Source organism: Hemiscyllium ocellatum, chromosome 43, assembly GCF_020745735.1.
Source record: "Hemiscyllium ocellatum isolate sHemOce1 chromosome 43, sHemOce1.pat.X.cur, whole genome shotgun sequence".
Lineage (NCBI taxonomy): Eukaryota > Metazoa > Chordata > Chondrichthyes > Orectolobiformes > Hemiscylliidae > Hemiscyllium > Hemiscyllium ocellatum.
The window spans coordinates 30443812-30467784 of record NC_083443.1 but is presented as its reverse complement, the minus strand read 5'-3'; the positions used below and the strand labels follow the sequence as shown (position 1 = coordinate 30467784).

The window sequence follows — 23973 nt, the reverse complement described above, 5'->3', positions numbered from 1 at the left end:
CACCATGTCCAGGATAATCTTATACACCTCAATCATTGAATCCCTACAATGTGAAAAGAGGCCATTCAGCCCATCATGTCTGCACCAACCTTCTGAACAGAATCCCAACCAGACGCAGCCTCATCCCCTCTACCCTATCCCCATAACCCTACATTTCCCATGCCTTGACCCCATAGCCTGCACGTCTCTGGACACGAGGGACAATTTCTCATGGCCAATCCACCCTAAGCTGCACATCTTTGGACTGTGGGAAGAAACCACAAAATACCGGAGAACTAGAGGGCATAGATTTAGGGTGAGAGGGGAAAGATATAAAAGAGACCTAAGGGACAGCTTTTTCACACAGAGGGTGATACGTGTATGGAATGAGCTGCCAGAGGAAGTGATGGAGGCTGGTACATTTGCAACATTTAAGAGGCATTTGGATGGGTATATGAATAGGAAGGGTTTGGAAGGATATGGGCCAGGTGCTGGCAGGTGGGAGTAGATTGGGTTGGGATATCTGGTCGGCATGGACGGGTTGGTCCGAAGGGTCTGTTTCCATGCTGTACATCTCTATGACTCTATAACCTGGAGGAAGGCTACACAGACACAGGGGGAACATGCAAACTCTATCCGGACGGTCACCCAAGGGTGGAATTGACCCCGAGGACTGGTTGGACCAAAGGGTCTGTTTCCGTTCTGTGTGACTCTATGATTCAGTACGAATACTTTGGTGGGGACAGCTGGTTGTTTATATACCCATCCAGATGCCTTTTAAATGCTGTAATTGTACCGGCCCCCACCACTTCCTTTGGCAGCTTGTCCCATACACGCACCACCCTCTGTGTAAAAAAGTTGCCCGTTAGGTCTCTTTTACATCTTTCCCCTCTCACCCTAAACCCCTATGCCCTCGAGTTCTGGAGTGCTTTGGCTTCCTCCCACGGAGTTTACATCTCCACTTAGGACGAATGAGCAGGGTTAGGTGAATATGGCTGGACTGAGGAGGGTGAGTGGAGGTTGCTGAAGAATGGAGGTGAGAGGAAGCCAGCTGTCCCAGTGGAAATTTGCAGGTGTACTTGGATTAAACATCCTCAGACCAGAAATGAGTCGAGTGGCAGGACTGTGTGTACACAAGCAAAGAGAAAATGGAGTCGGCATGTACGCTGGAATTGTTTGGAGTCTCGTTCATGGCACCTTTGCATTTTGAATGGGCATATTTTTTGCATGTCTGTCGTCTCGTGAAGCCCTTCGCTTCGTACTGAAGTGTATTTCTGCAGGCATTCAAGCAGTGCTCTGGCTTCCTGCCCAGCAAACAGACCGTTTACTGAGGTGACCTCTAGTCAAAAGGTCACCCTACTGAGAGCACAAACAATGAGAATTAGCTCTCTCCATGTATCACCTTCCTTTTACTCAGACTCGAACCTTGGATCATCAGCGACATCACGCCAAGATCAACACGTGCCAGGCAGTGATTGAATGTACAATCAGTCCCCTGTGATACCACTCCATTGGCCTCTGAATCCGTGGGAGCTGGAGGTGCTTATGTGAGGAATTTTGCTGCCTCCAGAAAGCAGCAGCTTAACTGAGCACAGTAAATGAGATTCCTCAATCCTCACAACCCAAATGGGAGCCAAGAAGGTGAGGAAATTCAGACTGTGCAGAGCGTGTTTCTGTTAATAAAAAGAAAGCTTACCTGTTTACTAAGACAATTACATCAGGCAAACATAACTGCAAGGTGTAAAATAACAGGGAAAACAAACCGGGAGAAATTTAACAATCAGAGTTGAATCTTAATTCAGGCCCCTGGAGATAATACAATGCCTGTTTCTGACGCCAATCGCAGTGATTTTGTTTGTACTGTGAATTGCTGTGAGCTATCATGTCACCTTGGTACAAAGTAATTGTACAGGATGTCCCTTTTCCACCAGCACAGCTACTAAACAAAATGCCAGCGGTATGAAGTGTGTGCACAGTGCAAAATCTCATTAGAAAGCAATTTACGTTCTGCTGGAGTGGGTACCAGCTCTGATCTGCTGCTCCAGCTTGTCAACTTCTTGTGGCACCACAGCACCTGATGGAAAGTGAGGACATAGCTTGGAATCTGGGGCAGAGAGTTTTCAACACCAACCCCACACTTGGATGTCATTCAGTCAGGACACTTGATGCATTATTTGTGACTGTAATGTATTGTGACACGGAATCACCTGATGATGAATGTGTGGCAGCTGGAATGTTAAAAATTGCACTGTTCCCTTCCAATGCCAACAGTAAAAAGAAGTTTATGATTCCTTTGCAATAATCAAAGGGGAGGAGGGTGTTTTCCAGGTGCCCTGTGTCACCTCATATCCAACACCACCAGAAACACATCACTTGACCATTTATTCCATTGACCTTTTATCTTAGCTTGCTGGACACACTTTCCTCATTCCTGATGAAGGGCTTATGCCCGAAATGTCGAATTTCCTGGTCCTTGGATGCTGCCCGACCTGCTGCGCTTTTCCAGCAACACATTTTCAGCTACTCCAGCATCTGCAGACCTCACTTTCTCCTCATTTATTCCATTGCTTTTGGATCTTGCTGTGTCTACTGCACTTGCTTCAGGAATACTCGCTGCTGTGTGCACATTTACTCTTGCATTGATACTTCCTTCAGCGGTGGCTTGTTTTGCTTTGAGTTTCTCAAATGTTCCTTCATTCTTTAACAGCTTAGTGTCTTTATGGCACATCGCTGTTTAAGACATAGAACAGCTTAATTATTCTTATTTATAAAGCAAACAAATCTAAGGCAGATTCTTATTGCTAATAGAGCAGGGATCCTTCATTAACCGATATTATGAGCCCATATGTGCACAGTATGCTTGTTTGCATGTGTTTATAATTACCTCGTCAACTAGTGTAATGATGTGGATAGAGGTAGATTTTTCCGATGGAGCTGTGAGAAGGAGTTAACTCGGAGTATTGATAACTGAACAATCCTTTGATCGGATTGTAATTGTGGTGCAGTTATTAGGGTTGTGCGCTGTGCATTCTGGGGACTGAATAGCAAGGAGTCTGATCAACTGGGAACCTTCAGCACAGAAACAGGCTATGCAGCCCGTCTGTTCAACACTGGAGCTTGTCATCTACACCATCCTCCATCCGCCCTTCTCCATCTGCATATCTCTTCTGGAGGAGAGGAGGATTGAACTTGAAACATTAACTGTGCATTCTCTCTCCACAGATGCTGCCAGACCTGCTGAGTTTCTCCAGCAGTATTTTATTCCAATTTTATTCCATTAAGAATGTGCGGGGTCATGGAGAGAAGGCAGGGGAAATGGCAATAGATGAATTCTCAGTTATCAGAGCTAGTACAGATACAATGAGCTGTATGGACTCCTCCTCCTGCACTGTAACAATGGAGATTTTGCTTCTCCTTGATGTATTTATTTAGCTTACCCAAAAAATATATTAAATGATCTCAAGTAACTTCCTGGTAGTGAGTTTGAAATTCTCACCACCCTAAGTAAAGATGTTTCTCCCGAATTCTCTGCTGGAATTTGTAGGACTTGGGTGTCACTGGCTGGGCCAGTATTGATAGCCCTTCCCTATTTGCCCTTGAGAAGGTGGGGGTGAGCTGCCTTATTGAATGGCTACAGTCCACCTGCTGTGGGTTGACCCACAATGCTGATAGGGAGGCAATTCCAGGATTTTGATCCAACGACTGCGAAGGAACGGTGGTGTATTTCCAAGTCAGGATGGTGAGTGGCTTGGAGGGGAACCTGAAGGTGATGGTGTTCCCAAGTACCTGCTGTCCTTGTCCTTCTAGATGGAAGTGGGTGAAGGTTTGGAAGGTGCTGTCTCAGGATCTTTGGTGAATTTTTGCAGTACATCTTGTAGATAGTACACACGGCTGACTACCTGATATTGATGGCCCCTTTGATTCTGGTCACACTCATAAGTGGTAACTTTTTTTTGTTACATCATCTGTATTGAATGCCTTGTAGTTTAAAACCTTTTTCAGATAATCACTCAGTCTTCCTCATTGCCAGTGAAAAAAAAACCTGAATTCAAGTCTGTTAAGTCTTTAATGACACTAGAACTCCTTGGTTCAGGTGTCACCAATGCAAACCATTTCTCCTCATCAATTGTGCTTTCCTGTTTGCTTTGTAATATAGAGACCAGAGCTATACACAGTACTTGTAAGGTTCTCACTACTCAACGCTTTATTATTAATTATTAGTCTTACTATTGTCACATGAATTGAGATACAGTGAAAAGTTTTGTTTTGCGTGCTATACCGGCAAATCATACCATAAAAATACATCCGGAAAATAGAGCATAGAAAGCAGTGTTACAGCGGCAGAGAATGTGCAGAGAAAGAGCATTCAGCATTATATAAGTTCAACTTATAACCTGCTTGCTTTTTAATTCTGTACCTCTAGAAATTAAGTCCTATGTTTTGTACCTCTGACAGCTTTATTCAGCTGTTTATCAATAGTTTGTGAATCTGTCCCCACCGTTCAATTTGAACCTCTGTTCCAGTTAGGCTCTGAGAAAGGCGTAGTTCATTATTCATTCTATAAAAAAGGACTGTTTTTATTTGGAATTTAAGTACAGAGAATTTGTACAAAGTTAGGAATTATTCGAGACCCAACTTTGAGTTCAATAGTTTCATACCTGACTCCCTGCATCTATTTTATTTCAATTTCTTAGCAGCAGTGTGTACCATCCACAAGGTGCTCTAGAGAAGTTCAGCAAGGTTCCTCAGACAGCCCTTTCCAATCCCACGGCCTCTACCATCTAGAAGGACACGGGCAGCAGATACATGGGAACCTCACCTCCTGCAAGTTCCCCTCCAAATCACTCACCATCCTGACTTGGAAATATACCACCTTTCCTTCAGTGTCACTGGGTCAAAATCCTGGAACTCCCTGCCTTACCTGTAGACCTCAGGGTCTGCAGTGGTTAAAGAAGGCAGCTCACCACCACCTTCTCAAGGGTAACATGGGATTTGTCAAGAAAATTTGCCCAGCCAGCATCAACCACATCCTATGAATGAACAAGTAGAAAGTTTGAACCTTGTTGTTCTGTTGTTTCTTTCAGATGATTAAACGCTGCTCTGAACACTTTGATTTCTTTTCAACATCCATTCCAACTCTTTCATTATTTCACACCTCCTTGTCTCTTCCTATCACAGGCCTTCCCTTTCAGTTATATAATCCTGTTCCCCATAACCTGCATAAAACCACTATTTCTTTTTATCTTTCCTTTGTTCTGATGAAAGGTCTTTGACCTGAAACGTCTGTTTCTCTCTCCACTGATGCTGCCTGACCTGCTGAGTTGCTCCAGCACTTTCCGTTTTTATTTCCATCACTAGTGTGTTTTCAGAGTTCCTATATTTTGGGCTATTTTCCGAAGTTTTATGGCCTTGAGCTAAATTAGCTTTATGTGCATTTTAATAATTTGTACAGAGATTGTTAATGTTTCTTTTTCACACACTCAAGCATAAACATTCATGCCTTTGGGTCTTAATTAAGAAAAAAATAATGTATGTCGTCAAATCTAGTTACCAAGTTAATGGAAACTTGCAGAACATTCAAATCACTTCGACTCGTAGATCAAGGAAAGTAATTGGAAGTTAAAATGCATCCAATGATATATTCTGTAAACAAATGTTTCCTTCCAGTTCCCAATGTTTCTGGGTGTGGTAATGCTGACAGTACATGTGGAACTCGCAAATGTACATTTGAATAATTAGGGGAGAAAGTGAGGACTGCAGATGCTGGCGATCAGAGCTGAAAATGTGTTGCTGGAAAAGAGCAGCAGGTCAGGCAGTATCCAAGGAACAGGAGAATCGACGTTTTGGGCATAAGCCCTTCTTCAGGTTCCTGATGAAGGGCTTATGCCCGAAACATCGATTCTCCTGTTCCTTGGATGCTGCCTGACCTGTTGCGCTTTTCCAGCAACACATTTTCAGCATTTGAATAAATACTCCACTTGTGTCCTTCTGAAGATTAAAGGGAAGACCACATTTTCTGCCCTGGTTCCTTTGAGCAATTTATGGGGCTGCAGTTCAGCACTGTTTCTAGTTGCTTTTTAGGGAAGCAACAGGCTAGTGGTATTATTGCTGGACTGTTAATCCAGAGACCCAGGTAATGTCTGGAGGACCATGGTTCAAATCCCACCACAGCACATGGCGGAATTTGAATTCAATAAAAATCTGCTATAAAGTTGTCTAATGATGACAACAAAAACCATTGTCAGGAAAGGGAGCAGCTCAGTGATTAGCTCTGGTGCCTCACAGCACCTGGGACCAGGTTTAATTCTAGCCTCAGGCGTCTGTCTGTGTGGAGTTTGCACATTCTCTCCGTGTCCTCCAGGTGCTACTGTTTCTTCCCACAGTTCAAAGATGTGCAGGTTAGGTGGATTGCCATGCTACATTGACCACAGTGCCCAGGGATGTGTAAGCTGGGTGGGTTAGCCATTAGAAATGCAGGGTTACAGGGATAGGATAGGGAGAGTGGGTTTAGGTGAGCTAATCTTCAGAGGGTCGCTGTGGATTTGATGTGCTGTTTCTATACTGTAGGGATTCTGGGAAAAATTCATCTGGAGGAAGTGGCCATCTTTACCTGGTCTGGCTTATATATGACTCCAGATTTATGGCAATGTGGTTGACTCTTATTCGGGAAATAACCCCTCACTGATGCCCTCATCCTGTGAATGAATATAAAACAAATCCTCCTGTATCAGATGGAGCAGGTTAACCATTATCTAGGCTTCACCTGGAACTTAACTTGACCTGAAATTTCGATAAATGCTAGGTTTTCTTCATTGCATATTGCACGTATGCATCATTCAGTGTATTACACAAACCACAGTGACCCAGGTACAACATCTGAGGTGTGGTAATCCCTGGGTTCAAGTGAAATCAAGGTCAGAAAAAGATTCAACTCCTTGAGTCCATTCTGCCATTCAACAAGAGTTGGGATTTTGGATAGGGTGGAATGCTGCTTTTTTTAAATATAAAAGATAAAAAGAGCCTCCATTATCTTTGTGAGCGCTCGAATTATATACTGTACTTTTAATGAGAAGAAACCAGTTGAATAAACTTTGAATTTTTTTGTTATAAAATGTGGTTCCAGCTGCTGTGAGATTTTTATTATGTCCTATGGGGGAGCTAGTGAATTTTATATCAGGCTTTTAATTAGAACCAGTTTTAAATATTTTCATGAAATATCCTACCTCTCTCTAGCAGGAAGCTCATTCGATACCAGATTTACCATCACATTGGACAGACAATCAATAGTTACAGGGAAAGGTTGGGAAAGTGGGCATGAGGAATGTTGGGCCAGCCATGATCCTACTGAATGGTGAAGCAGGTTCGAGGGGCCGTATGGCCTTCTCCTGTTCCTATTTCTTATGGTCGTAAAGCAGTAGGTGCAACCTGATGGTATATTCTTTGTCTCCCTGTCCAACCCCAGCCATTTCTCTCCTGCCCATTGAGGTGGAGGGTTGGGTTTCATGTACGCCCCCATGTTGTTCCTTACTGTCTCCAAAATCTTCAATAATACCATAGTTAGTAATTGATAAACCATAACATGATAACAACCAAAATGGGCAATGTGCAGAAAAGGGAGATGGCAGGATGCCTTTACAGAAAGAATGGGGAGAGTCGGTTAAGCACAAAGATATATTGTAGCATAAACAGATAGAAAGAACTAATAGAGAAAAGAAATGAATAAGATGGTGACAGGATGAGAGAGAATTTTATTTTGTTCTTACCTGTGAAGTAGATTATGGAAAATTAGCCCATGTATGTTGAATGACTGTAAACTTCTTGAAGGTGGAGCAATCTCTGGTTTTGAATACGAAATGCTATTTATTTTGACGTTTGTACATTGTACGATGTAACTATGTTCTCTCCAAGCCCACCCAAACTCTTTTTTTTAACTCTCGTTTTGGAAACAGCTTTTTGCAAACGAGACGGCCTCTGATCACGTTGGTTTTGCTCGGGTCAAGATTAACCTAATCAACGAAAACGACAACAGGCCGGTATTCAGCCGATCGTTATACAATGTGAGCTTGTTTGAGGATGCATCTGTTGGACTCGCCGTCGTTGGTATTGTTGTAAGTACCTTTTGAAAATTGTGCATTTCTTCCTGACCTACTGGTCTAAACCTTTCCCGTCGGCAGCTGAGAAATAATATTAGATCAGTCAACAAAATGTGACATTCGTGTTGCTTGTGTGTCATCTTCCTCCAAGTGATCAATGATCGTTCTTGTGACACATGTCAGAAAGATTAAGGAATGTTGAATGCAGCATCCCATGAATATAAATTTACTGGTAATATATCTTGGTTTGATCCATGTAATCATGTTTGTTAGTCTGAAAATGAATAAGGAATGGTACTTTTGATAATCATTTACTAAGTAAATGTGAAGTTAACCATTTTAGTCAGAGGAATGCAAAGACAAATTATTGTCTAAATGAAGAGAAACTTCAGAGTGTTTTGGTGCAGAGACATCGTGGTGTTCTTGTGCATGAACGGCAGAAACCAATACGCAGGTACAGTGGGTAATAAGGAAGGTAAGTGGAACTGTGGCATTTATTGTTAATAGGATAGAGTATCAAGATAGGGAAGTGTTGCTTTTATTGTACAAGGCATTAGCAAAACTGCACCTGGAGTATTGCATAGAGTTTTGATCCCCCTTACTTCAGGAGGGATGTAGTTGCATTGGAGGTTGTTCAGTGGAGGTTCACAGATTGATCCAGAGATAAGGGGTTTATTATGGGAAGAGCAATTGAGCAGTTTCGATGGATACTCCTGGGGTTTAGAAGAATGGGAGGTGACCTAATTAAGGTCGATAAGTTACGAAAAGGGATTGACAAAGGAGACGTAGGGAGGATGTTTTCTCATGAGGAAATCTAGAATGAGAGGTTGTAGTTTTAGCATAAGGGGTAGCAGATTTAAAACAGATAGGGAGAAATTACTTCTCTCAAGTCTTGAATCTATGCAATTCACTATCCCAGAGTGCAATGGATGCTGAGTAAGTTTAAGGAGGAGATAGACCGATTTTTAACGAGTAATGGGTTAAAGTGTTATAGAACGCGGGCTGGAAAGTGGAGTTGAGGCTGAGATGAGGTCAGCCATGATTGTATTAAATGGCAGCGCAGGCTTGAGGGGCTGAATGGCCTACTCCTGCTCCTAGCCCTTATGTTCCTAATGATGGGTGCTGTGAGTAAGCTGAAAGGGAAAGATCCGTGTCTGAATTGTTCCACTTTAGTTGATGGTTTGGGATTGACCTTTAATATGTGTCTGGACAATTATTTTCATGTGGAGGGGAGGCGATGGCCTCGTGGTGTTGTCGCTCAACTATTAATCTAGAGACCCAGAATAATGTTCTGGGGACCTGAGTTCAAATCCCACTATTGTCAATTGTTGGAGAAATCCATCTGGTTCACTAACATCCTTTAGGGAAGGAAATCTGCCATCCGTACCTGGTCTGGCCTACATGTGGCTCCAGAGCCACAGTAATGTGGTTGACTCTCACTCTGAAATGGCCTGGCAAACCTCTCAGTTGTATCAATCACTAGAAAGTCACAGCAAAGAAATGAAACTGGACGGGCCACCTGGCATCGACCTTGGACCCGGAAAAGACAACGGCAAAAACACAAACAACCCTGTCGACCATGCATAGTCCTCCATACCAGCATCTGGGGTCTAGTGCTGAAATTGGGAGAGGTGTCTCATGGACTAGTCAAGCAGCAGTCTGACATAGTCACCCTTACGGAATCATACCTTACAGATAATGCCCCAGACACCACCATTATCATCCCCGGATACATCCAGTCCCTTCAGCAGGACAGACCCAGCAGAGGTGGTGGTACAGTAGGGTACAGTTGGGAGGGAGTTGCCCTGGGAGTCTTTGGCATCAACTCTGGACCCAGTGAAATCTCATGGCTTCAGTTACATACGAGCCAGGAAATCTCTTCATGGCTAACATGTACCATCCTCCTTTGGCTGATGAATCAGTACTCCTCCATGTTGAACAATACTTGGAGGAAGCGCTGAGGGTGGCAAGGGTACAAAACATACTCTGGGTGGGTACCACCACCACCACCAGGAGTGGCTCAACAACAGCATTAGTGATTGAACTGGTTGGATCCTAAAAGATATAACTATTAGACTTTGTCTGCAGCAGGTGGTGAAGGAACCAACAAGAGGAGAAAAACATCCTTGACCTCATCCTTACTAATCAGCCGGCTGCAGAAGCTTCAGACCATGACAGTGTCGGTAAAAGTGACCACCGCACTGTCCTTGTGGAGACAAAGTCCCACCTTCACATTTGAGAATAACCTTCATTGTGTTGTGTGGCAATATCACCGTGCTAAATGGGACAGACTTTGAACCGATCTAGCAACTCAAGACTGGTCATCCGTGAAGCATGTGGGTCATCAACAGCAGCAGAACTGTACTCCAGCACAATCTGCAACCTCATGGCCTGGCATATCCCCCACTCAGCCATTGCCATCAAGCCAGGGGATCAACCCTGGTTCAATGGAGAGTGCAGGAGGACATGCCAGGAGCAGGATCAGGCATACCTAAAAATGAGGTGTCAATCTGGTGAAGCTACCAAACAGGACTACTTGCGTGTGATAGACAGAGCTAAGCAATCTCACAACTAACGGATCAGATCTAAGCTCTGCAGTCCTTCCACACCCAGTCATGAATGGCGGTGGACAAGTAAACAACTCACTAGAGGAAGAGACTCCGCAAATATCCCCATCCCTAATGATGGAGGAGCCCAGCATTTCAGAGCAAAGGATAAAGCTGATGCATTTGCAACAATCTTCAGTCAGAAGTGCCGAGTGGATGATCCATCTCGGGCTCCTCCAATGGTCCCCAGCATCACAGATACCAGTCTCTAGCCAAATCGATTCACTCCCCGTGACATGAATAAATGGCTGGAGGCACTGGATACTGCAAAGGCAATGGGCCCTGAGAACATTCCAGCAATAGCACTGAAGACCTGTGCTCCAGAAATTGCCGCTCCCCTAGCCAAGCTGTTCCAGTACAGTTATAATGCTGGCATCTACCCAACAATGTGGGACATTGCCCAGCTATGTCCTGGACACAAAAAGCAGGACAAATCCAACTCGGCCAATTACTGTCCCATCGGTCTACTCTCCATCATCATGGCGGCACGGTGGCTCAGTGGTTAGCACTGCTGCCTCACAGCACTGCGTCCCAGGTTCAATTCCAGCCTTGGGCGACTGTGTGGAGTTTGCACATTCTCCCCGTGTCTGCATGGGTTTTCTCCAGGTGCTCCAGTTTCCTCCCACAGGCCAGGTGAATTGACCATGCTAGGCACATTGGTCAGAGGAGAAATGGGTCTGAGTGGGTTAATCTTCAGAGGTTCGGTGTGGACTGGTTGGGCCAAAGGGCCTGTTTCCACACTGTAGGGAATCTAATCTAATCTAAAGTGATGGAACAGGCAGCACCTGTTCGGCACCAATCTGCTCAGTGACACCCAGTCACTTACTAGGATCAGGGCTGCATTTGACCGAGTGTGGTATCAAGGAACCCTGGCAAAACTGGAATCAATGGGTATCAGGGGGCAAACAAGTTGCTGGTTAGAGTCATACCTGGCACAAAGGAAGATGGTTGTGGTTGTGGAAGGTCAGTCATCTCAGCTGCAGGACATCTCTAAAGGAGTTCATCAGGTAGTGTCCTATGCCAACAATCTTCAGCTGCTTCATCAATGACCTTCCCTCATAAGGTCAGAAGTGGGAATGTTTACGGATAATTGCACAGTGTTCAGCACCATTCGCGACTCCTCAGATACTGAAGCAGTCCGTGCTCAAATGCGACAAGATCTGGAAAATATCCAGGCTTGGGCCGACAAGTGACAAGTAACATTCGCGCCCCACAAATGTCAGACAATGACCATCACCAATAAGAGACACTCTAACTCCCGCCCCTTGACATTACTGTCACTGAATCCTTACTGTCAACAACCTAGGGGTTACCATTGACCAGAAACTCAACTGGACTCACCACATAAACACAATGGCTACAAGAGCAGGTCAGAGACAAGGGATACTGCAGCGAGTAACTCACTTCCTGACACCCCAAAATCTATCCACTATCTTCAAGGCACAAGTCAGGAGTGTGATGGAATACTCCCCACTTGTCTGGATGGGTCCAGCTCCAAGAACATTCAAGAAGCTTGACACCATCCAGGACAAAGCCACCCACTTGATTGGCACCATATCTACAAACATTCAATCCCTGCACCACCAATGCTCAGAAACACAGTGTGTATTATCTACAAGATGCACTGCAGAAATTCACCACAGCACCTTCCAAACCCACAATCACTTTCACCTAGAAGGACAAGGGCAACAGGTACTTGGGAACATCACCCCCTGCAAGTTCCCCTCCAAGCCACTCACCATCCTGACTTGGAAATATACTGCCGTTCCTTTGCAGTCATTGGGTCATAATCCTGAAATTCCCTCCCTACCGGCATTGTGGACTGCAGCGATTCAAGAGGGCAGCTCACCACCACCTTCTCAAGGGCAAATAGGGATGGGCTATCAATGCTGGCCAAGCCAGCGATGTTCAGGTCCCACAAATGAACAAATAAAAAACCATGATGTGGAGGAGCCGGTGTTGGACTGGGGTGGACAAAGTTAAAAATCACTCAATACTAGGTTATAGTCCAATAGGTTTATTTGGAAGCACTGGCTTTTGCACTTCCAAATAAATCTGTTGGACAGCCACTCGATGAAGGAGCAGCGCTTCGAAACCTAGTACTTCCAAATAAACCTGTTGGACTGTAACCAGGTGTTGAGTGATTTTTAACTAAACAAAAATGTCAGGGTACATCTGTGTGCTGAAAGTTTCGTGACTGAATTCCCCTGAGAGATTCTGGATTAGTAGTGCTGGAAGAGTACAGCAGTTCAGGCAGCATCCGAGGAGCAGTAAAAGCTTTTGCCTGAAACGTCAATTTTACTGCTCCTTAGATGCTGCCTGAACTGCTGTGCTCTTCCAGCACCTCTAATCCAGAATCTGGTTTCCAGCATCTGCAGTCATTGTTTTTCCCATGAGAGATGTTAATGATTATCTCCTATGCTGCACATTATAACAGAATCAATTGTTGTGATCCCAGTGGATGGTAATAATTGACAAGTCCAATCCCAGAGAGAAACCTGACTTGATAGATCATAAGTTTTCCCTTTGCAATTTGACTTCTGTGGCGGCCAGTCACTGAACACATTCACAAGAGGCTGACAATTATTTTTAACAAAATAATGTCAAAGTTTATTAACATTAAAAGAAAATAAATCTATTTTACACTTTTACAAGGGCAGGGGTTACAGGTAACTCGGTGAGTAGCTGGAGCTGTTCTCATTGGCCCATTCCCAGGATTGCCGTCAATTCGGGGAAAAGTGTAAATCCCAGGTCTGGAGCTGGGCTTTGATTTGATTTGATTTATTGTTGTCACATGTATCTAAGTACAGTGAAAAGTTTTGTTTTGTGAGCAGTACTGGCAGATCATAACATACGTGGACATATAGATTAGATTAGATTAGACTTACAGTGTGGAAACAGGCCCTTCGGCCCAACAAGTCCACACCGACCCGCCGAAGCGAAACCCACCCATACCCCTACATTTACCCCTTACCTAACACTACGGGCAATTTAGCATGGCCAATTCACCTGACCCGCACATCTTTGGACTGTGGGAGGAAACCGGAGCACCCGGAGGAAACCCACGCTGACACGGGAAAAACGTGCAAACTCCACACAGTCAGTCGTCTGAGTCGGGAACTGAACCCGGATCTCAGGCGCTGTGAGGCAGCAGTGCTAACCACTGTGCCACCGTGCCGCCCACCAAGGGGCGTTGGGGCGTTTAGACAGAATGAGGCATACTAGGATACAGCTGCACAGGAGATCCACAGATCAAGGTCAACATTATTTAAAGTTAGAGAGGTCCATTCAGTAGTGTAATAACAGCAGGGAAGAAGCTATCCCTGAACCTGTTGATGCATGTGTTCAAGCTTCTATACCTTCTGTCTGATGGAAGAGATTGGAAGAGAGCATTATCTGGGAGAGGGGTCTTCTTTCCATAGCAAGGAGAAAACTAGATGGAGTCCATGGCTGGGAGGTTGGCTTCCGTGATTGTGTGCACAGCTCAGACCATGTTCTCTAGCTTCGTTCAGTCCTGGGCAGAGCAGTTGCCATACCAGACCGTTATGCACCCGATAGAATGCTTCCAGTGGTGCATCTGTAACAGTTGGTGTGGATCCTTATAGACATGCTGAACTGCCTAAGCTTCCTGAGGAAGAAGAACTGATTAATTGAAATGAGTCATTGAGGAAATGATTACAGTGAATGGAGGCTATTCAGGATAGAAAATAAGGTCTCTTGGATCGAAGGAGGTGACTGGGAGTAGAAGGAAGGAGTTTTACCAGTCATTATCACTCTAGCCTCTGTATGATCAAGTCCATGATACTTTGCAAAGCCATGGGCTCCAGGTGAAGGGGCGGGGGAGGTGATAAGTTGAGAAAGTTGATGGTTTTATAAATCGGTTAAATGAGAAACACAGGGACAGCAGCAGCACCAAGGGAATAGTGTGTGATTGTGTGACTCAGAACCAACCTGGAGGTCACTCACGGGACCTCATTAGCTCACCAACTTCCACGCAGTGTCTGCTGCGCAATGACAAGGCAAAGTGACTGCCATTGTATGCAGAGTGGGCAGGCTTAGTTATTGTCTATTTCTTCAGCAGCCAATAAAACTTGTTTGAACCACTAAGGGTAATTGTATTCATCTCGTATCCACTGCTCCAGCAATGACACCGCACCAAGAGCAAATTGCATTTTGTCACAGAATCACAGAATGGTTACGATGCAGAAGGAGACCATTCAGCCCATTGGGTCTACAGCATCAGCACCCATTGTCCAAGAATGATTCTGGCTTCCAGTGGTCATGACCGTTACATTGTTGACACTAATTGCCTCCTTATCATGTGAGCGAAACAAGTGTATTCAGACGCGCTAACGTAACAGCATCACTTGGCCTCAGCATTTCTGAAGCACTTTCTGGAGCCAACACTGAACGAAGCACTTCAGAGCTCCCTCTGGTTACACCGTTCTCCAGTCAAGTCAAAGATTGTTCCCTCATGGCACGACAATCTGCCCCACACCCGCCACCTTTTCCACTGGGCAGTCATAACCCTCCTTGACCTGGCTGAGAGACAATCCTTCCTGTATTGAGAGAAGCGTAAGGTTTAAGACTGACAGAGGGGACGCAAGAGGAGTTAGCGGTGTTGCAGCGTTCAGTGAGATGGTGTGGGGTCCCCAGTGAGTGAGTTGGAAGCTTGGAGGGTAGGGTACATAGTTTGGAAGATAAGGTGTGGGAGAGCCCTTGAGTGGATGTGACGAATGCGATGGTGAGAGTTATATGAGCCACGATGACACGTGTTTACATTGGCCCAGTTAGAACGAGAAGATGCTAACACTTCCCCCGCGCGCGCGTGTGTGTGTGTGTGTGGGCAGCATTGGGGGAGTGTGTGGGGACAGCAGCAGCTTACTGACCTTTTTAGATTGCTTACATTGTGGAAACGGGCCCTTCGGCCCAACAAGTCCACACCAACCCGCCGAAGCACAACCCACCCATACCCCTACATTTACCTCTTCACTTAACACTATGGGCAATTTATCCTGGCCAATTCATCTGACCTGCACATCTTTGGACTGTGGGAGGAAACCAGAGCACCCTGAGAAAACCCACGCAGACACGGGAAGAATGTGCAAACTCCACACAGTCAGTCGCCTGAGTCGGGAATTGAACCCGGGTCTCCGGCGCTGTGAGGCAGCAGTGCTAACCACTGTGCCACCGTGCCACCCACCTTCTCTCCACACCACACTGCATTGTGGAGGACCGTGCACTAACCTAGGCTACTGGGTCAGTCCAAAATGATGCAGTCACGTGGCACATGGTGTCCTTTCCATCTGTATCTCCAGGTCCCAGGCACTGAACTGAGGAGCTAGCCTCCTTTCCTGGGCCCACAGGGTGAGAGGTAATTCCTGGCCAGCAATATCTGAAGTGATGTGCAACTGGGCTACAGACATGGCATCCACCATGAGAACAATTGAAGATGCCGGCAATGGGGAACACTTCACCTCACCCTAGGGGAGGTGGTAGCCTAGTGGTATCATCACTGGGCTGTTAATCCAGAGACCCAGTAATATTCTGGGGACTTGGGTTCAAATCCTGCCATAGTAAGTGGTAGAATTGTAATAAAAATCTGGAATTAGGAGTCTAATAATGACCCATTGTCGATTGCTGGAAAACCCCATCTAGATCATTAATGTCCTTTAGATTAGATTCCCTACAGTGTGGAAACAGGCCCTTCAGCACAACCACTCCACACCAACCATCCGAAGAGTAACCCACCCAGACCCATTTCCCTCCGATTAATGCACTATGGGCAATTTAGCATGGCCAATTCACCTGACCTGCACATCTTTAGACTCTGGGAGGAAACTGGAGCACCCAGAGGTGACCCACACAGACACAGGGAGAACTCCACACAGGCAGTCACCCGAGGCTGGAATTGAACCTGGGATCCTGGTGCTGTGAGGCAGCAGTGCTAACCACTGAGCCACCGTGCCACCATCTTTACCTGGTGACACCAGAGCCACAGCAACGTGGTTGACTCTGAACTGCCCTCTGAACAATTAGGGATGGGGAATAAATGCTGGCCTGGCGGGTGATACCCTCGTCTTGAGAATAAATTTTAAAAACTGTGCTGTGTGATTCCACGAGGTAGGAATATGAGATAAAGAGCGAACTGTGAGCTGTGGGGGATGGCACCGTCAATCTCACCCGGAAGAACAATTTTCCTGCCTCACCTTAACACTGTCAACGTGAACCAATAGCTAGACATGACTCCGTTCCACGTTGGAACCCCAGTTTAAGATAATGATAACAGTGTTATATGAACCTTCATTAATATGTCATGTTTCAACATGGAAATGGGGGGCAAATGTAATTCTTATACTTCCTAAGAACCTGATGCATTAAGGTGAGGAAGTCTTCCAACAATATGTTCTGATTGGCGCTACAGATGGCTTTTTAGAGCAATTTGCAGTGATTGTACCTATCCTGTGAGGTTTTTTATTTTTGCAACTTAACCTAGTTTATGCCACATTGTTGTGCTAATTGTGATCCATCTCTGGAGGTCTCTCATCTTGAACTGGAGATGCTGGTGTTGCACTAGGGTGTACAGAGTTAAAAATCACACAACACCAGGTTATAGTCCAACAGGTTTATTTGGAAGCACTAGCTTTTGGAGTGCTGCTCCTTTATCAAATGGTTGTTCAACCACTGAAAGGTAGTGGGCGACACGGTGGCACAGTGGTTAGCACTGCTGCCTCACAGCGCCAGAGACCCAGGTTCAATTCCAATCAGTGTGACACTCTGCATGGGTTTCCTCCCACAATCCAAAGATGTGCAGGTTAGGTGAATTGGCCACGCTAAATTACCTGTAGTATTAGGTGAAGGGGTAAATGTAGGGGAATGGGTCTGGGTGGGTTGTGCTTCAGTGGGTTGGTGTGGACTTGTTGAGCCAAAGGGCCTGTTTCCGCACTGTAAGTAATCTAATCTAGTGCTTCCAAATAAAACTGTTGGACTATAACCTGGTGTTGTGTGATTTTTAACTCTCATCTTGAAGGGATGAGACAAATGTAACAAATACAAAATATTTGGAGATGCCTGTGTTTGTATTAGAAGTTATCTGTGTTAAACATGTGATAGTATCTATTCCTCTGGTCTGGGTCCATGTCCCACATGCCCCAAGGTGTGTCATAAATGTCCTAGCAGATTGACTAAAAGTAATTGAAGGTTTTTGATAATTAGTGAGGGTTTGAGACCACTCCAGGATTGGACCACGTCATTGGGCAGAGTGTGCTGCACTTTCTCACATGGGAAATTTAATGCTTGTCCCACTGTACTGTTTCAGTGCCTCTGTTGGTGATCGCAGATTCCATGCCACTGTATTGAGACAGCCATAGGATTTCCCCAGTACTGCAAGACAGCAAAGGAACGCAAGTTGATCATCCCTCCCACTGTGATTTACTGCTACCTGCTGCTTTTTGCCTGAGTAAAAGTGAAGTTGCCACACTCGTAGTGTACCATAGGGCTGCTCTCTCATTAGAAAGAGAGATAACTGGTGGTGGTTTAACCTGACGGTCACCAAGCCTCAAGTGAGGAGCAGCATTAAGACTGAGTCCTTCATGGTAACCCCAGCCAGTGTGGGAATTGAACCCACGCTGTTTGCATCATTGTGCATGCTAAACCATTTGTCCAGCCAGTAATGATTGCAAGTTCCCCTCCAAGCCACTCACCATCCTGACTTGGAAATATCTCACTGTTCCTTCAGTGTCACTGGCTCAAAATCCTGGAACGCCCTTCTCAGGACATTATGGGTCAAACCATAGCACACGGACTGCAGCGGTTCAAGAAGGCAGCTCACTCCCACCTTCTCAAGGGGGGGGGGGCAACTAGGGACAGGCAATAAATGTTAGCCCATTTGGTGATACCCACCTCCTGATTCAATAAAACAAAAATGATATGGTTGTAAATTATTGTATTAGGTGGTGACACATTGAATTTGAAGATGTTTCAATCACTTCAGAGAGATCTGATATGTTGTTTTATCATTGCAAGTCCCTTGCCTGCAGTGTGCCATATTAATGAGGATATATTGGCCCAGATTTAGTTCTAGCTCTATGCTCACTGTTATAAAGGGATAACGTGGATAACAACTTTTGGCAACTCTGCATGTACAGTTGAACGGAGAAATCAAATTCTACCGTTATTATTCTCTTACAGAGATTTTGCAACAGGTTATGCTTTGAAATGAGCTTAACAGAAGGTGTTCACAGCACCTTCCTTATTAAAGTGTTGAGTCCTTTTCCAGATCGAATAATATAAAAACCTTGGGCTCATTTGCAGCAGATCGTGAGAGTGGTGACCCTAATAGGTCAGAACTGATCAGAATCTGTGCAGTACTGGCTTTGACCAGCCCCACCAGTGATGGGAAGGAAAAAAAAACTCTCTAAAACCGAGTCTTGAACTGTTTCAATGGGACCAGGACTAGCATCGATGTTTAAGGAAAGCCCACAAAAGATCATTTGGGTTACTGTTGCCGCACCTTGTCCTGTGATTTGCTCTTAGTCCGTACCAAATCAGCCAATTGAGGTGGTTGCTTGGCAGCGTACAGCTCACGTGACCAATTCAACAAGACTAAAGCCTCAGAATGGCAGAGAGTCAAAGAGTCATACAGCACGGAAACAGACCCTTCGGTCCAACCCGTCCATGTTGACCATTTTCCCAAACTAAACTAGTCCCACATGCCTGCGTTTGGCCCACATCCCTCCAAGTCTTTTGTACTCATGTCCTTATCCAAATGTCTTTTAAACATTGTAACTTTACTTGCATCCACCACTTCCTCTGGCAGTTCATTCCACACACTAACCACCCTCTGTGTAAAAAAGGATTGTCCCTCAGATCCTGTCTAAGTCTTTCTCCCCTCACTTTAAAAATATGCCCCCTAGTTTTGAACTTCCCTACTTAGGGAAAATACCTTTGTCATTGATCTTATCAGTGCCCCTCATGATTTTAGAAAGCTTTATAACATCACACTTCAACCTCCTCTGCTCCAATGAAAGAAGTCCCAGCCTTTCCAGCCTATAGCTCAAACCCTCCATTTCTGTAGTGCTGGTTGGCATGTGCATCCTGGCAATGCTGTAAACCCCAGAATAAATGGCTGCAATCCAGCTCAGGCAATAGTCCATAGTGATTTGCCACTTCAGTGTTGACTGCAGTGTGTAAACACAACTAAAGTCGATAAAGTGCGGAGCTGGAAAAAGCACAGCAGATCAAGCTGCATCAGAGGAGCAAGAGAGTTGATGTTTCAGGTTGGGTCCTTTCATCAGTGCCACACTTTATCACCACCAACTTTCCAGCACCTGCAGTCCTCACTATCTCCCAGTAAGCACGACTATGGCTGACTTCATCCCCCCCACCCCACCACCAACTCTCTCTGGATAACACAGCGGGTGTGGACACATAAGTAGCAAAAATTGCAAAAGTTAGGTCAAATGCAACAGGAAATTTACTTTATGGTCTCCCTATCAGTGCCTTTCAGTGTTGTCACTGATTCAAGAGTAGTCCATCTGAATCTCTGTTGGTAGAACATTCTTGGCCTTGATTGGCTGATGGCCCAAACACTGCAGGAAAACCTGGTGTTACATTTGGTTTCCATTGCAATCTTAGTGACATTCCAACAATGACTACACTTTGAATGCAACTCATTGGCTATTTGGGGTATTCTGAGGCTAGAAAATGTGTGATATCAATGTATCTCTTTTTTCCTTTTAGAGAATGTGAACATAGACTTGTTTCATTTCTTTAATTCATGTTCTCCAGGTGCAACTGGTTTATTGGTAACAGCATGTTTCGATGATATTACGTGCACTAACAGTTGGCCTATTCGCTTCTATCAATGAAACACAACTCATTAATTGGAAATAATGCTTCTTGTTATTTAGAATATATACCAGAGACTCTTTTTTTAAACTGTAATCCTTCATGTGCCTTTTAAATGATAACTCCAGACCATTCCAGTTTTATTCTTGAGTTGAGATCTTGTTAGAGCATGCAATTATCTAATTTCACTCCCAGGTATCCATTACTGTCTATTTATTGGTGCAAAAGTGTTCTGTAAATTTTGCATTTTAAAAGAGCTCTCACAAAGTCCTCATAACTGCGCAGTTTTGTTTGTTTTCTTTTGTGGATAGGAGCAATACATAGAATTATTTTCAGTTGTGATTATTTTATGAACAGATGGTTTTAAATTAGAAATTGCACACAAGATGGCTACATTTGGCAGGTATAATTACTTGAAACAGATGCTCGAAAATCTAATTGCTCAGCCGTTAACAGCAATAATGTTGTTTCTTCAGATTTTAAAACCAACAGGCCAACAGAAGAAGAAAAAAAACAGTACGCTACCAACAAACAATTACTTAATTCTTGAGGCATTGACTAAAACTACTGAGATAGAATTTCCATCCTTTGCAGTCAGTGTCTGTCTAGAATTACCTCAGAAATGACAAATTGCCACAGAAAGGTCAAGGGGCAGGTTGGGTCCAGTGAATCAATGTTGATGCTTATCCACCACGCAAACAGTATTGGTGCATTCCTGACAAGTTTTATTACCCCTTTCCTTTATTCACTTCGCCCTCACTCATTCTTCAGCTGAGGATGATCACAGAATTGACAAACAATACAAATATAGTGCAGCAAAAAAGTACTCCCAAAAACCAGGAGATTACAGGGAGTATTATGGGAGATAAGATTCCATGTCAGTAATTGTGAAGTGGTAACATTTAAAGTGAAATAAATTTGGAAAGCTGTTTCTGCTGATTGGGGCAGGTGGAGTCAAAGATGAGGGATCATTGTCTTAAACCATTTAGGCATGGAATTAGGAAACATTTCTTCACACGTACGCTAGGAGAGGCTTGGAATTGTCTTCAGTAAATGGCTCATGAAGCTTAAAAAAAACATTTTAAATCTGAGATGGATAGTTTTTGGTCAGTGAAGGTATTGAGAGATATGGGGCATAGTGTCTGGTCGCTAATTCAAGTCATGCATTCCAACACTTCCCAAACCTCTGGATTACAAACTTCTGTTCTAACATGTATCTCAAAGCTATTTCCTTCCATTCTCTGGTTCTCAATCATTTTGTTTTCATCTCCTTTGTTCAAACCCCTCAAGCTTTCTATATTTCCATCAGATGTCCCTTTAACCCTCCCTCCCCTGTCTGCATTGAAACATGCACTAAATTCTCGTGCATGTAGGCCAGACCAGTAAGGATGGCAGATTTCCTTCTGTGAATACATTGTAGAATCCCTTCAATATGGAAACAGGCCATTTGGTCCATTGAGTCATACCAACCCCCCAAAGAGCATCCCACCCAGACCCACCCCCACCCTGTAATACCATGGCTCATCCACCTAGCCTGCACATTCCTGGAGAGCATGGCCAATCCATCTAACCTGCATATCATTGGACTATGGGAGGAAACAGGAGCACTCAGAGGAAACCCACGCAGATACGAGGAGAACATGCAGACTCCACGCAGTCAAGCGCCAGAGGCTGGAATCAAACCGGAGTCCCCGGTGCTGTGAGGCAGCAGTGCTAACCGCTGAGCCACTGTTCTGTCCTATTCTCTGAAGCTAATGGAATTTCTTACTGCTGAGGGTTGTTGAAGCTGCAGTGTTATATTTGTACAAGGCTGAGACAGCGAGATATTTAATCAAAGATGGAATCAAGGATTATGGGGAAAGGCAGGAAAGTGGGGTTGAGGGTTATCAGGTCGGCCATGATTTCATTAAAATTTTGAGGTCTGAATGGGCTGGTTCTGCTCCTGGGAAAAAGGCCTCCTTCTATGTAGCAAGTGCCAGACTCTGACTTGTTGGTCAATATTAAAAAGGCCACATGTTACACATAAGGCCAGTCATTCAGTTTACCTGGTTGCCTGTTCTTTTCGGCTGCTCAGAGAAAAAAAAAGCACCCTTGGATTGTTTGTCAATGGTTTTCTGAAAGTACCGCCTTGCCCGCTGGGGATCAGGGAGCACGGGGAATGGTAATGCCCCCAGTCAAACCAGGAATAGATCTGAAGCTTTCAAAACCTTCCAGGCCTTGCCCCTCCCTATCTCTGAAACCTCTGGAATCTCGGCCAAACCTGGGCTCTATACAATTCATAGATATTGCAGCATAGCAGACAGAGATTGTATCATATATCTCCTCGGGGGGAGGCTGCTGAACCTGGAAGGTATAAGTCGCAAAAAAGACACACTAGTCCCACACTCCTCCATCATTGCGGTACACTCACTGAAGGAATTACAGATACAAAAGATTAGATTGGAATAATTTATAGAACAGATCTTTTCAAAGGGCTTTTGATGGCACTTTGTGCAATAGCCATCTGTTGCTCATTACAACAAAGCATGAAGGAAATTGATACAGGGAGCAGGTGTTTATATGGACAGAATATGGTCAGTGTAATCCAAGGCAGGCATCTATCTGCTTCAGCTGGGGTGACAGATTGTATGCTGCATTCTGTATCCTGTTTGCGCATCTGCAAAATGAAGATCATTATCAGAAAAGTTCAATGCCAATTGGCTGTCGCTCTTGAGGTGTACTGACAAACTGAGGCTTGGTTTGACAGTCAGAGGGTAAGACTAAGATGTCATCATCAACTGGCTATTGTGTCATTTGCTTGTCTTTATTTTTGTGAAACATTTGTCTCACTGCAGAACTTATTGTAGTTTAATAAGTTAAAAAGAATAAGTTTGTCCAACCTCTTATTATCTTCAAGATTTAAAAGTAGCAGCCTGTCTCCCAGATGCTTGGTTTGGCAGGTGCAGCGGTCGGAACAATATCAGGCAGATGGAACTCATAGAATAGGAGTTCCCTGACTGGGTCTGTTAACCTGGTCCAATCAGGGAGCCCTGGCTGACAGATATAAACAGGAGTGTTAGGGGTTCTGCTCTCTCTGGGAGTTGGTGCTGAGGGAGCTAGGTCAGTGTGTTGTGTTATGCACATGTAAATAAAGGGTGGTTTGGTGACGGGATACCAGTCTCTGTGGAGTTATTTCACATGGCAGTCTTCTTTTTTAATCGCTCTTGGGATGAGGGTGTCACTGGCTGGACAGTATTTATTGCCTGTCCCTAGTTGCCCCAGAGAAAGGTGGTGATGAGCTTCCTTCTTGAACCGCTGTGGTCCGTGTACTGTAGGTTTACCCACAATGTCTTTTGGGAAGGAATTTCTAGATTTTAACCCAACGACCCAGAGTCTGATTCTCACAGAGTTTAACACTGAAGTCTTAAAGAAATTCTTCAATAGCAAGAGCAACTTGCATCCTAATA

The 23973-nt window shown here is 44.6% G+C and overlaps 1 protein-coding gene across 1 annotated transcript in view; it reads left to right on the top strand.

Moving 5' to 3' along the window:
- The window catches only part of cdh23 (cadherin-related 23), a 674096-nt gene that overhangs the window by 155042 nt on the left and 495081 nt on the right, over nucleotides 1-23973 (top strand). The window contains exon 11 of the mRNA XM_060854138.1: nucleotides 7929-8087. Coding sequence (XP_060710121.1) covers nucleotides 7929-8087 — 159 coding nt within the window. The remainder of the gene's footprint in view (nucleotides 1-7928; nucleotides 8088-23973) is intronic.